This window comes from Bombyx mandarina, chromosome 21 (assembly GCF_030267445.1).
Source record: "Bombyx mandarina strain Sakado chromosome 21, ASM3026744v2".
Lineage (NCBI taxonomy): Eukaryota > Metazoa > Arthropoda > Insecta > Lepidoptera > Bombycidae > Bombyx > Bombyx mandarina.
In genome coordinates this window covers 12,217,648-12,233,093 of record NC_143227.1, presented here as the reverse complement: position 1 = coordinate 12,233,093, position 15,446 = coordinate 12,217,648, and the positions used below count along the sequence as shown (strand labels likewise).

Sequence of the window (15,446 nt, the reverse complement as noted above, 5' to 3'; positions counted from 1 at the left end):
CCACCAGTAAACGCTACACCACTCTTGCCACGCCGGTACCTGCGGGAGTCGAAAAATGTCACGAATTGATTTCGGACAATTCTATTAAAGTCGCCTCGTTTAAAGCCCAAAAGGGAAAACTGTAGTTTGGTTTGAAAATATCCATTTTCCATTCCATTTTCAACAGTCGACATTTTCATTTGTCATTTCCCTACCAACAAGGAGCAATTTAAAAAGTAATTGAAGAAAAACTTTGCCTATCCTTTTCTAAAAAATGCGTTTTATTATTACCGGCTACCAGAGCCCAGTATTCAATAAGCAGAAATTAAAAATGATCTGTTTTTGATATTGGAAACTTTAGTTTCGTTATTTTGCTGCAGCGGCTTGGCTCTGCCCCTTGGTATTGCTGACGTCCATGGGCGATGGAAACCACTGGCTTTAGTGGCTAGCAAAAAAGTCACTCACCCTCGTTAACATGGAAATAGCGCGTTCCAATAACCGATCACAAAAACCATTGAAAATCTAACTTAAATTAATATGGAATGTGAAGAAAGCGGCATTTGTAACTGACTACAACTTTACCAGCGCATTTATAAGTCACTGCATGGTATTTTTTGCGTAGTAAAATCAGCGAATACATCACCTGTCTGTCAATTTTGATCTTTGACATCGAATGGTAAGTGGTATATTGTTTCAGAAACACCCAGAAAGCAATCATGGTTTGTGACTTAAAGGGTAGGAGGACAGTCATTATTCCAAACTAACCAACGCAGATTTTGAAATTAATGTCTCAAGATGGATGGAGGAGTTCTTAAAGCGCATTTACAATATTTATTCTTTTTTTTTATTGCCTTTTTTGGCAGACGAGCATACGTCCCACCTGATAGTAAGTGGTCACCGTCGCTCATGGACGTCAGCAATGCCAGGGGCAGAGCCAAGAAGCTGCCTGCCATAAAGTACTCTCCGCAAGCCTCGTTTGAAAAAGGACATGTCATAGCGCTCGGAAAACACCGTGGAGGGGAGTTCATTCCAAAGCCGGATGGTACGTGGCAACGTGGTGGTACGTATTCTTAACATATGTTGTCAAATCTTCAATTGCAACTGAGATACATTATCCCGATCCATTAACGGTGCTTTTAGGCACCACAAGCACCGGTCACCGTCTTCATGCGAATGAGCCCATAGACACAGCGAATGTACCCACAGATACAGCCCACTGAGTTTCTTGTCGGATCTTCTCAGTGGGTCGCGTTTCTGATCCGGTGGTAGATTCTGCGAAGCACTGCTCTTGCTAGGGTCAGTGTTAGCAACACTCCGGTTGAGCCCCGTAAGCTCACCTACAAACGTTAGGGTGAAACTGAAATAGCCTCTCAAGGCTATTAGCAATGGTAGGGAAAAAAAAATTGAGATACTAGGTTTTTTTTTTAAAACGCAATAACCAAACCGACCTGTAATTCTGTTCCTGAGCCTCGAATATAAAGCCGCACTCGAAGAAGCTGCTCAGCAGGACCGGGTACAGTAGGAGCACGAAATTCAGTAAATTGTAGCGCCCGTACGGACCCAAGCTCTCCAGTATCGAATCTAAATTGATTTCTTTCTTGCCTTCCTCCATTTTATACGGGAAATTCGTATTTCGATGGGCGCTCCGTTATAAAACTGAAATAAAATTCGATAGGTTAGTGTTTACGAAGTTGCTCGCGTCCCGTATTTTCGTGCGGGAATGCAGATTTATGCGAACGTTTAACACTGGATTAACTCCGAACGAGTCCATTTGATGTATTATGTTTTTTTTATTTTATTGGAACGAAGCTCCTTATGAGACGATGCGGAGGGGTACCCTGACCGGGAAAAAACGTCCGTAACGTAAGATTTTTATTAGTAACGCACACAGTGTACGACTTAACTTTGTGATAACATAGTAAAAATCTAATTTTTTTATTATAAAAAAAATCATAATAAAAATGTATACCCGAATAATTATTTTCTTTATACATCGAATAGAACTTAAAATTAATATTTTTATAATAAGGAACTTCGTTCCTATCCGGTGTCCCACGACACCACACATCTTTTTTTTATATTAAAACGTGCTACGGTGTTTCGATCGAATTATAAAATTTGTACAAACAATAATACCTTCTCCTTCCTACTGCTCCATTCCAGTAATTTATACGTCCTATATCTATTTAAACTGTAACTTTGATGATTCCTGAGTTGTGCTATTTCATTACACACACATTAAGCCCATTGAGTGAGTCGCGATTCCGATTCGGTGGTAGATTCTGCGAAGCACTGCTCTTGTTAGGGCTAGTGCGAATAGGTAGAAAAACACAATTTATATTGAATATCCAGAAATTTAGTGTTGGAAGACGCACTTTTGATCCAAATTCTGGTGACGTTATCAAATATTTGGTCATATAACGCCGCTCACCTTCAGACGTGGAAGTCTCAATGGCATTGTATTTTAAAATGTATACTCAATATGCATATCTAATTTAACATTAAATATCTCAAATTGATGTGCGGATTTGAACGGAATTATCACAACGATGGTTTAAAATATATATATATTTTTTTTTTATTTGATGCTTAGTCGTGTGTGAATGAGATCAAGGTTCACTTCGTCTTAAGTGGTCACCGGAGCCCATAGACACCAACGCCGTAAAGACAGACAGACAGACAGACTCAGACAAGAGTTCTAGGTCAGTACATCTAACCGTGGCGTATTCAGTACCTGTAATTTCAGAAAAGCCCCGTGGCCATTACAAGTATTATTCTCCACAAATATCCGCCCTAACCTAATTACGAAGGATTCGAACGTACCTATTCCTAATCTTGGATAATTGAATAAACCGACCACTTAATTATCTGTTACCGGCGATTACTCACTTGTTAATTCATTAATTGACCTCTTAATCTCGTCTTGTTGTCTCATTTATCTTTTCGGTAATGCGACAAAGGGCTTTTTGACTTCTAACTGTAGTACAGATGACGTATGTACATATATTCTTGTTCGGTTATGCTGGCATAACCCTCTAAGTCAAGTAATACCACCAGATTAGGTAGAAAAAAAAGTATACTAACACTTTAGTATCTGAAGTACTATCATCTGAGTACCTATTATGAAATGATTACTTTATTTATTTAATTCTGCTCGGCCTTATATTAATTAAGATAAAATATTAGGCTGTATGATATTATGATACCATAGCCTTTCCAGTTGTAAAAATTGAACTACTACTACTTTAGTACCTATCTGACACTCAATCATACGTATATATTCATTCGCTTATTCATCGAGTGCTCATCGCGTTGTTTTATCTATTATTATTTTTTTATTGCTTAGCTGGGTGGACGAGCTCACAGCCCACCTGGTGTGAAGTGGTAACTGGAGCCCATAGACATCCACAACGTAAATGCGCCACCCACCTTGAGATATAAGTTCTAAGGTCTCAAGTATAGTTACAACGGCTTATCCACCCTTCAAACCGAAACGCATTACTGCTTCACGGCAGAAATAGGTAGGGCGGTGGTACCCACCCGCGTGGACTCACAAGAGGTCCTACCACCAGTAAAAATTCATCGCGTATTCATCGAGTATTCATTCGCGAAGCAGTTGCTCTTGAGTTGTTAGGTCTCCTTTGGAGGCGCTCGGGCACCTATAACCACCCCTCCTGGCTTAGCCTTTGCTCGTCCGCCTGTCTTGGCGGCCTTATGTTTTAGTCTTTTATAATAGGTAACCTCAGAAATACATTCATTCTCGGTACCTTAGGATTCGTCTCTACTAGATATTCCGGCGTCCTAGTAAGAATATCGATGAGAGAAATCAACATAATTACTTTAGTGCGCCACGTAGGGCACCGGTGACCTACACGGCGTTCAAAGGGTTAAAGAGACGTGACGTCATTTGGGGCTAAATAAACAAGAGCCCCTCATATACAAACAACTATAATAAAAATTATGCACGATTGACATAAATAGTAGTTAAAATGGTACTTTGAGCATAGTAATGTTCCTAACAGTTTTATTATCCGATTTCATTGTAAATGTAAATACTTTAATAAGGTTTTTTATTAGGGCTATTAAAATTGACTGTAAAAGTATTAAATATTTCGCGCTACACAACTCACAGCCTTCGATTTTAGTATTGAGATAAAAAACAGTTGTACATTGTTGTTGTTGTATAGGTATTGTTGTACATATACATCAGTCGTCAGTGCACAGAGACAGACGCCGTAGTTTTTTTTTTTTTTATATGCTTGGATGAGCTCACAGTCCACCTGGTCTTAAATGGTTACTGGAGCCCATAGACATCTACAACGCAAATACCGCCACCCACTATAAGATATGAGTTCTAAGGTCTCAGTATAGTTACAACGGCTGTCCCACCCTTCAAACCGAAATGCATTACTACTTCATGACAGAAATAGGCAGGGTGGTAGTACCTACCTGCGGACTCACAAGAGGCCCTACAGCCAGTAAAAATATAGACAAACATATACAAATAGATACCTAAAGAATATAATGCCTTTGCGAAAGTATCAATACCGGTTAAGCCTGACCACTGTGCCATACGATCCGGGAACAATTCTCGATTGTAGTCACTGTATCAGAGATGTTCCTATTTAGAATCTGGGTTGTGTGTGTTTCGGTACCAATACCGCAAGTGATATTAAATGAAATTGCTTGTTCGTGGCCATTGAATTGCGAATATTTGTTTATTCATTAATCGTCATCATCATCGTAATGAGGACTCTATTGAGCGGCTTGTGGTGCAAGGGAAAGTCGAGGGCAAAAGATTTCGCGGTCGATCTCCAAAACGATGGACCGACCTCATAAAATCTGTGACTCACTCCAACATAAACGATTGCTCTCACTCTGCGAAACACCGTGCCACATGGCGTCGCATCGGTATCGCAGGATCCGACTGATGAATGACCACGACCACTCTGTCAACAGTTTACGAATAGGAAAAAGAGTTTATACATTTTAAGCTCAGACGAATTGAGTTCACGTGTAGTCTGTGTTTGAGTGGCAGAAACGACAAAAACTAGATTTTTATTCGCCAATAACGCTATTGAAAACAGATGGATACATCGGAATATAAATGTTAAAACTGTCCATTTTAATACGCTTTTATTAGCTTCAGTTCAGACGTATGTATGTTTGTAACGGAATCTTTGAACATGATTTTGAGCTCCTACAAAACGTCGGATTAATTCGAAATTTGGTATACTTATTAAGGACCGATGACAATTCAATATTAAAAAAATAATTGAAAAAAATATTGAAAAAATTGACATTCCACTAAAAAAAGACAAATAAATAATAGTTTAAAAAAAATAACAAAATACGCTTTTATAGAAAATCCAACTAAAAAATAGAAAATAAATTTTAATAAATTTAATTTAAAAATAGTGTAAGAAAAAATGATTTTATTGTCAAAAAGCCTGGGGTGCTTTTCAGGATATTATCAAAATAACCCTTCTACTCATATCTGTTCATAAAATATTTATAACTACTGATACCATCACCCCATTTTTTTCAATTTTCATTTTCAACAAAAGCGTATTTTGTTAGTTTTTTTAAACTATTATTTATTTTTCCCGTTCAGTTCAGTTTATATCCCCTGAATCGGGGTGGAAAGCTTGGCAAGTGTCAGTCACCCCTCGTTATGAGTCACCGTTTCCAACCCTCTTGTACACGCCAGACAGACAATAATTACGAGTAATAAACACCCCATTAACTTGAATAAATTGCGCATTTTCGCATTCTTATTTCACTGAACACTTTATGGCTTGACTTTGATCGTGAGCTGATGTCACACACGAAAATATCTCGTCGAAGGACGCATTTCATGGTGAGTGATTACCGTTGTATACGGATAAGGCTAACTCAAACCCGTTCCCAGGATGTGTAATAATTTCATGGTGAGTGATTACTGTTGTATACGGATAAGGCTAACTCAAACCCGTTCCCAGGATGTGTAATAGCTCTCAGCTAAATCGCAGGCTCACTTCCAATCTAGATGGTGCATGGTCAGAGTAGCCTCTGAAAACGCACTATGCAGTGGTAAAAGATGACAATACCAATTAATGCTTCAAAGAACATCTTATGGAATGCACGATAGAAAGCGAACGAAAGAATATGAAGTCGTCGTGGCCTAAAGGATAAGACGTACGGTGCATTCGTATCTATACGCAACGGTTCGAGATGATACCAGCATCTCGTTTTTACCATCGCACCGCCCGCCACCGGAGTAGAGTTCATCCATACTACCTGGACCCGCTGCGGTCATCCACAGTGCGTTTCCAGAGATCTTTTTTGCCACGTACCATCCGGCTATGGAATGAGCTCCCCTCCACGGTGTTTCCCGAGCGCTATGACATGTCCTTCTTCAAACGAGGCTTGTGGAGAGTATTAAGCGGTAGGCAGCGGCTTGGCTCTGCCCCTGGCATTGCTGAAGTCCATGGGCGACGGTAACCACTCACCATCAGGTGGGCCGTATGCCCGTCTGCCTACAAAGGCAATAAAAAAAAAAAACGGTGTTTGAATCCCGCAGGCGGGTACCAATTTTTCTAATGAAATACATACTCAACAAATGTTCACGATCGACTTCCACGGTGCAGGAATAGCATCGTGTAATAAAAATCAAACCCGCAAAATTATAATTTGCGTAATTACTGGTGGTCGAGGACCTCTTGTGAGTCCGCACGGGAAGGTACCATCGCCCTGCCTATTTCTGCCGTGAAGCGGTAATGCGTTTCGGTTTGAAGGGTGAGGCAGCCGTTGTAGCTATACTGAGAAAAATAAACACCGAGCGCCAGTATCTTCAAATTCCATAAATATAAACAAAGTTGTCAAATATCTCGAGTCCTCAAACCCGCGACCTCGTGCACGCGAAGTATTCGTGATACCGCTGCGTTGGGTATGCGTGCTACGTTTTTTATCTTAACGTATAGCGTCATTCATCTTCCTCGATCGTTCCCTTGTATAGCCATAGCGTCATTCTCCCTCCTTGATTGTTTTGCCTTGAACGCGGTGCGTTGAGATGTCTCTTGAGAGTTCCGATACCATATCTGTCCATCGCACAGGACTTTGTACTCTTTGTGAATCAACATCAGACTGTCACGTGCAATATGACCGAAATACTTTCACTTTAATTGCTAAGATGGGTGGACGAGCTCTTGGCCCACCTGGTGTAAGCCGGTCACCGAAGCCCATAGACATCGACAATGCAAATATCGCCACCCAACTTGAGACATGAGTTCTAAGTCTCCGTTTTCATTACAACGGCTGCCCCACCCTACAAACCGAAATGCATTACTGCTTCAAGGCAGAACTAGTTAGAGTATCTATCTACCCGTGGGGCTCACAAGCCCTGCCACCAGTAAAATACTATAGATCTTCAATTTCTTCAGCAGAGATTCTGTAAAGCTACAACTTAATCTGCTCCAAGGGAACGTTAATATAACGAGCTCCTAAGGGCATAAGTAGAAGACTCCAAATCACCATAATTAATTATCACAAAATTCAAGGTCAACAAGGTCGAGCGGTTATCATGTTTCCCGTTCACAGAACTAAACACTTCCATCGTTCCAAGTAGATATCAAAATGACGACTATTGGCAATATCAGTTTTTTTATGGCTCATGATTTAATGTTAAGCCGATTTCGGGATGAGATACGACGATTTTTGGCAATAGAAACAATATTTTTGAGTGCTCGTAAATTAATTTCAATCCGATTTCGGGATGAGATCGGATTTACTAATCCGGTCATAAGAACATTAGTTTTAGATTTCATATTAGGTACATTCGTTTTCAGAATTAATTAAAAAGTACGAATTCCGCATTCTCGCTACAACATGAGCGCACGTCGCGTGGATCCTTCACGGCGAGACCGCATGCAAGTCAAGGCTACTACTATACCGATTACGTATATCGATTTTACAGGCATCGACAGAACCCACAAAATATATCTCGGCATTAATGCCATAAGGTTGTAACTCAAATTTATGTCAGGTCTTTGGCATTTTCTTATATGTACAATCGCAAAATTATTATTTGGGTAATTACTGGTGGTAGGGCCTCTTGTGAGTCCGCATAGGTAGGTACCACCACTCGTCCTATTTCTGCCGTGAAGCAGTAATGCGTTTCGGTTTGAAGGGCGGGGTAGCCGTTGTAACTATATTGACACCTTAGAACTGATATCTCAGGGTGGGTGGCGGCATTTACGTTGTAGATGTCTATGGGCTCCAGTATTCACAACACCAGATGGGCCGTGAGCTCGTCCACCTCCTAAACAAAGAAAAAATCGATTTAGAGTGAGATTTTGTCTAATAATTAATCCTTAGATTATTTTCTACCCAAAAAAAACCAAGAAATTAAATAAACAATTACGTATTAAGCTTTTTTTAAGGTATATTCGATTTTGTCATTGTACTGCTGAAATATAGAGATGAAATATGAAGGGATATGCAGAGAAGAGAGAAAAGTATGAATATGAGATGAAATATATATAGAGATTTTTTTTATTGCTTAAATGGGTGGACGAGCTCACAGCCCACCTGGTGTTAAGTGGTTACTGGAGCCCATAGACATCTACAACGTAAATGCGCCACCCACCTTGAGATATAAGTTCAAAGGTCTCAGTATAGTCAAAAAATCTCAGTATAAAACATATAATTATATAAAGAGGGAGGTATAGTGAGTATACTATAAATATTATATGTATATTGTAGAATAATATATTGCACACCAACACATCGAAGAACAGTCAACAGGTAGGTATAACTGTACAATAGTTTTATCGCTAAAAGCGGTCACTTCCAGTCATCTGTTTTTATCTAGAGAATTTCTGAGAAGGACCCAGCAGGTATGTCGCGGTGTACTATTATTAATAATATTCAAAGTGATATATAGAAAATAGATTAAACATTAGACTGTATCGTATATCTTATATCGAATCTAATAAATATCAGTGTGCTTAGTGCGAGTTTTTTAACGTTCTCGATAGCGTAAAAGTTAACTCAAATTTGTAAGCAGTTAGAAGAGCGCCCCTAACTCCAAACGGAGAAAAACGTTCCAACTGCATATAAATTTGAGTTAACTTTAACGCTATCGAGAACATTAAAAAACTCGCACTAAGCACAGTTTATAATTGAGATATAAATTAAACCTACCCAAGAGGGCTCACTATCCTACCCTACCACCAGTAAATCACTAAAATTATTATGGCAGTAGTAGGTAGGCAGCGACTTGGCTCTGCCCCTGGCATAGCTGAAGTCCACGGGCGAAGGTAACTACTCACCATCAGGTGGGCCCTATGATCGACTGCCTACAAGGCCAATAACAAAAACAATTGATACTGCCCACGCGTCTGTCCTGCTATTAACGTATTATACGTTAATGTTATTAATTCGCCGATAACTGTACCAAGTTTAAAGAGTATACACAGGAATACCTCCGGTCATCGTTCTAGTCGAACCCGTCGCTTGCGACGAAGGGCTGGACGAGTAAATTAACCCACAGACACAGCCCACTGAGTTTCTCGCCGGATCTGCTCAGTGGGTCGCGTTTTCGATCCGGTGGTAGATTCTGCGAAGCACGGCACTTGCTAGGGTTCGTGTTAGCAACGTCGTCAGGTTTGAGCCCCATGAGCTTACCTACTAGCTCGGCGAATCTAGATTAACCCCTCGAGGTTACTAGACAGATATTAATTTTGTTACATTAAGCCAATTAGACGGAGCTTGAAGGGCACAAGATACTTGTGCAATGAGGTGCGCTTTCTGCGTAACCTAACCGTATACACAAGGCTTATATATCAAGTGACGTAAGTGAAATTTAATATCAAAATACAGGTAACCCTCCTTTATATAACGCGGTATTTTACAACACGGTTCCCCTATAGCACGAAAAGAAAAAATCGTTATAATCCTCTTATAACACGGTACTTCTATAACACGATAACGAGATTGTTGTTAAAAATTATTTAGAAAATTAGATTATGCACTATTAGCACACAATATGGGAATAATCGAAATTTTACTGCTTATTTTTTTATCTTTTTTATTTTTTTTGCTTAGATGGGTGGACGAGCTCACAGTCCACCTGGTGTTAAATGATTACCAGAGCCCATATCCATCTACAACGTAAATGGCGCCACCCACCTTAAGACATGCGTTCTAAATCAAAGCTTGTTAAGCACGTTATATCGCCTTAGTATTTGGTATTAGACCTGCTTTGATTGTGCTCGGGTAATTGTCAGAAAAATCTCCCTCCCCTTTTCCTAGTCCTGACTGAGACCTTGTGTTTGCCAAACCAATCAAACTAACGGGCAAGGCCGCTGGAACAAGCGCAGCCCGTGCATCCCAAACATATTTAAGGGTGGATTCGACTAAAATACGGCAAAATCGAGTTGACACATTGTATGCTCTTACACTATGCCGTTGCATAACAATATTTATTTGCCGGGTTTTATTTTCGTTCACCATTCATTCTGCTATTCGCGTATTGTTATTCCTAGCGCAAGTATACTCTCGTTTACGTGGAAAAACGCCTATGGTGTTAGTTACTCGAGATTAAAATCATGGAATAGATTATTCCTCGTATAGTTACTCGTGTATAAAATTAAGTTTGGTCGAATCCACCTCAAGTCGTTTAAGTAGTTTCATGATCTCCCATCTAGGACCTTGCGAAACAAATCCTTGACTGTGTTTATCACATCATTCACAATAGTCGTGATCAATTCGTTTGAGCCATTGTTTCAATTCTTCACGTTAAAAACGCAAGCTTTAATCTCAGAATTACATGAAAAACATGCTTCAGAACATATCGACAAGGTTCATTTTTAGTTTAGGTAACTTACAGTTTTTATTCCAACGACGTTAACAGATTTCAAAATTCACATAACAATACATATTATGTTTTAAAATTTAAATGAACGGAGTTTATATGGATCTGACATACATACATATGTTTGAATAATATATTGTTCGCAGTTTACATTTATTGCGTAAGATGAATAAACAAACTAACGGTCCACGTCACTGGTGCTGGTAATAGGAGCCCAAAGATATCATAAAACGCATCTTGGGTACGCATCCCGCGAATTGAACTGAAGACTTGTTGAAGGTCTAGTGAATTCAATGGATGCGGGCCACGCAATACCAGCCATGGCGAGCTTTAGGGGAGGGAATAATGACGACGCTATCACGTGAACGCACAGACTATGGTACAGGCTATTTTTAATAATAACTAACTGACCCGGCAAACTTCGTAGTGCCTCAATCGATAAATAAAAGACCTAAACTTTTGTATAAAATAAACTTAAAACAAACAAAAAGAATCTGTCCGACGGGGGACACATCAAAGGAAAAACAAAATTGTAATTTTTATTTAATTCCGAGCATTTTCATATATATATTTACCTTTTAAGCCAAATCGGTCCAGCCGTTCTCGAGTTTTAGCGAGACTAACGAACAGCAGTTCATTTTGATATATTAATAATAATAAGATACTGATAATGTAATAACTATAAAATAGTGATAGAGAGGGCACTTATCCTCGATACTGCGCCTATTGTGAGGAGGTTTCTCACTGTAGTCCTTTTTTTTTTGGTCAGGAGGAAATCGACAGACTTCCGCCCTCCCTGGGGATGGAGGGCGGGGCATGTTGGAGTCGAACTGACTAAAACCTCCCGTCGCTCAACAACCCACGTCCGAACCTCGCATGAGACAGAGCTCATGAAAAGACAAAAATCACTGGTGGCTTGTTGTAGACACCGCCATTAGCGGAAGATTCAATGTACTGTTTTTTAAAAAAATATTTTTATAATCTCTTTTTTTAAATTAGTAATTCAATTAATAATAAAGTAATTAATAAGATTTTAAATAAATATTGTAGTGTGATATATAAATAAATTCTTATCCAATTAAATTAGGTACTATCAGTGGCAGATTACATTAATGTAAGTCCTTCATATCAATTTAAGTAACTAGTTTGGAAGATATAATTGAATTACTAAATTGTATTTATTACGTATAAAATTGACCACTGCTAAACAGGATGGATGGATAGACAAAACTATAGCGTTTTTTTTATTGCTTAGATGCCTGGACGACCTCACAGCTCCCCTGGTGTTAAGTGGTTACCGGAGCCCATAGACATATACAACGTAAATGCCATCACCCACCTTTAGATATGAGTTCTAAGGTCTCAGTATAGTTACGACGGCTACCCCACCCTTCAAACCGAAACGCGTTACTGCTTCACGGCAGAAATAGGCGGGGTGGTGATACTGGAGAATAAAGGTTAATTTCAAGTGGTCTTCAAAGCTCTGAAACTAAAAACTATAAAATATGAATAAATGTGCATTTTCACATTTTCGCTAATCTATACAAATATCTGCGCATATATTTTTTTTAATATTGATATTTCGAGATCGTTTTCGACATTCTTAGAGCCGAATGATTTGCTAAATTCGTTATCTTTTCTATGATAAGCGTTACTATGCCTAAATTAGGGTTGTCGAAATAAAGAACAATAATAAAACTTAAGTTGCTGCTGAAGTTTTTGTGTTTATCATGTAATAATTACCACCGATTACAAAACAATCTGTTTGTCCACTTTTTGGAATGATAGGATGGAATTTAAAACAAACTTCGCGTGTTCCTCGCTCCTCGATTCTACATTGAATAAACTGAATGTTTTTCTTTGCAGCTGGTGGTTCATGTTTGGATTTCTGAAGATATATTTTTACAAAACAATGTAACTACTGATACCATGCACCCCAGCTTTTTTTACAGTAAAATATTTTTTCTTACACTATTTTTAATTCATATTTATTAAATATTATTTTCTATTTTTTAATTGTATTTTCTATAAAAGCGTATTTTGTTAGTTTTTTTATACTATTATTTATTTTTCATTTTTTAGTTGAATTTCAATTTTTTCAAATTTTTTTTCAATTTTTTTTTTAAATATTGAATTGTCATCGGTCCTTAATAAGTAAACCAATTTTCGAGTTAATCCGACGTTTTGAAGGGGGTCAAAATCATGTTCAAAGATTCCGTTACATACTAACATACATATATTACGTCTAAAGCTAATAAAAGCGTATTAAAAAAATCGAATTGAGAACCTTCTCATTATTGAAGTCGGTTAAAAAATATAACTCACTCGTTTTTTTTGAAATGTTATTGGCGGGAAATCTTTTGTCAAATATTTTTTGTCAAATAGAAATTCATCGTTCACAGCAGAAAGAGAACTAGCACGGAAGTATTTTAGGGTGACCCGAATGTTCCCTTGCTTCCTGCAAGTTTTCACTGCTCAACTATTAAATGTTTTAAGGAGATAATTAAGGCATTATATATAGATATTTAATAAATATATAAATCATTAAGGCATGTTAAGGCATTATAGTATTTTAAATTAGATCGTAGCCGCGTTTTTCTAACGATCAAATTCGTGAATGGATTGAATAATTATTTGTACAAGTTGTACAAGAGATGAGTGACAGCCCTATCACATTAAACAAAAGTTTTATCAAAGCGGCCTTGATTGTATTTTTCTATGAACCGTAGTTCCGTTTCATATAATCGTATGTTTTTTTTACACTAATTAAACATTTTTATTATCACTCGCCTGTTTTTTTAGATGAGTTATTACTTTTTAGGCGACCAAATCGACATTTGGGTACGCGAATACACGGCCCGTTTTTTTTTTTTTTAATGGTTTTCTGGTGTCCCGGAGGCCTTTCCAGTTTCACCAGGACAGGTGGGCGAGCAAAGGCTCAGCCAGGAGGGATTTGCTAACAGCTGCCCGAGCGCCGCCGAAGGAGACCTAACAACTTAAGAGCAGTTGCTTTGCGAATGAATCTACTATCGGATCGGAATCGCGTCCCGCTGAGACGATCCGGCGAGAAACTCAGCGGGCTGATGTTTAGGTTAGGTTGCTCTCGACTCTTTGCCGAGTTTGACGAGTACGGTTACCGAGGTTCCTAAGCTCCTAGCGTTAGAGTTAAATGCGTATTAAACAAGGGTTATTGGATCTGATAGAAAATTGTGTTTCGTCGTTGATCACTGCTCATATTAAACGTTTATTGGACAGCATGGACAGCATGGACATCACCTTAAGACTTGGAGTGCAAGTCTGTACGGTTACCACGGTCCCGAAGCCTACTCGGAGTGTTAGAGCTGAAGGAGTCTAGTGCAAGGGTTCTTGGATCTGATGGAGACGTAAGCATGTGGCCCCCAGTATTTCTGTTCTGATGGTCAATATGAGCTAATAATCTATATATATAAAAATGAATTGCTGTTCGTTAGTCTCGCTAAAACTCGAGAACGACTGGACCGACTATTTAATTAACTATTTGTGGAAGTCCAGAGAAGGTTTAAAAGGTAGATAAATATGAAAAGGCTCGGAATTAAATAAAAATAACAATTTTGTTTTTCCTTTGATGTGTCCCCCGTCGGACGGATTCCTTTTGTGTTTTAAGTTTATTTTATACAAAAGTTTAGGTCTTTTATTTATCGATTGAGATACTACGAAGTCTGCCGGGTCAGCTAGTTAATTAATAAAGATTGTGAGATGATACATAGAAGATACTATGAATTAACTTGTCCAGCATTTTCCTTGTATACGTGGACTTCATTATTTAGCTTGTTTTCAAACAGCCAGATGCTGCTTATTTGCAAATAAATCAGTTTATTTTATACTAGCGGCCCGCTCCGGTTCCTTAACAAAAATTTCAACGATATTTGACGTTGTTTTATTTTTTTCAATAAAATAACACTTATTGCGGCATAACTATAATAGTTAGACATATTATTATGCTGTCGCGACACTTTTTGTAAATAATAATGTGTTCTACAAAGTCGTAGTACTTATTCTATCATCAATACTTTTCGCAAGGCACGTGATGTAAAGAATATTTTAGGTAATTTTTTACACCTTGGGTTACATTATTGGAGTTTTAGTAAGGATCCCAAATTTAAAAAAAAAAAATTATAGCCTATGTCACTCGAAAATAGTGTAGCTTCCAAACAATGAAGGAATTTTTCAAATCGGTTCAGTAGTTTCGGAGCCTATTCAATACAAACAAACAAACAAATCGTTCCTCTTTATAATATTATAAGTAATAAGTATAAGTATAGGTATAGACAACCGCTTATGCATTTACAATTTTTGTTTGTCGATCATTATAATAATGCCACAGATTAGATCCATTATTAATTATACAGCGTATTGTCTCTAATACGGATTTTTAGGTTGGCAACCTTTTCCAGTGAAGTATCTAGATGGTGTTACCAATATTGATGAGATGAAAATAACGTGTGATGATTTTATAGTTTTGTAGTGACGCAATTGTAATTTACGGACTTATTTTATTATCATATTAGTTATCAAATCAAATCAAATCAAATCAAAAAAGTTTTATTCAACATAAATGAAAGAACATACTTGT

At 38.1% G+C, this 15,446-nt stretch overlaps 1 protein-coding gene across 1 annotated transcript in view; it reads right to left on the bottom strand.

Annotated features, from left to right (window-relative positions):
* The window catches only part of LOC114240935 (organic cation transporter protein), a 44,894-nt gene that overhangs the window by 19,203 nt on the left and 10,245 nt on the right, over positions 1-15,446 (bottom strand). The window contains exon 2 of the mRNA XM_028171618.2: positions 1,428-1,635. Within this exon, the coding sequence (XP_028027419.2) occupies positions 1,428-1,591 (164 nt within the window). The 5' untranslated portion in view covers positions 1,592-1,635. The remainder of the gene's footprint in view (positions 1-1,427; positions 1,636-15,446) is intronic.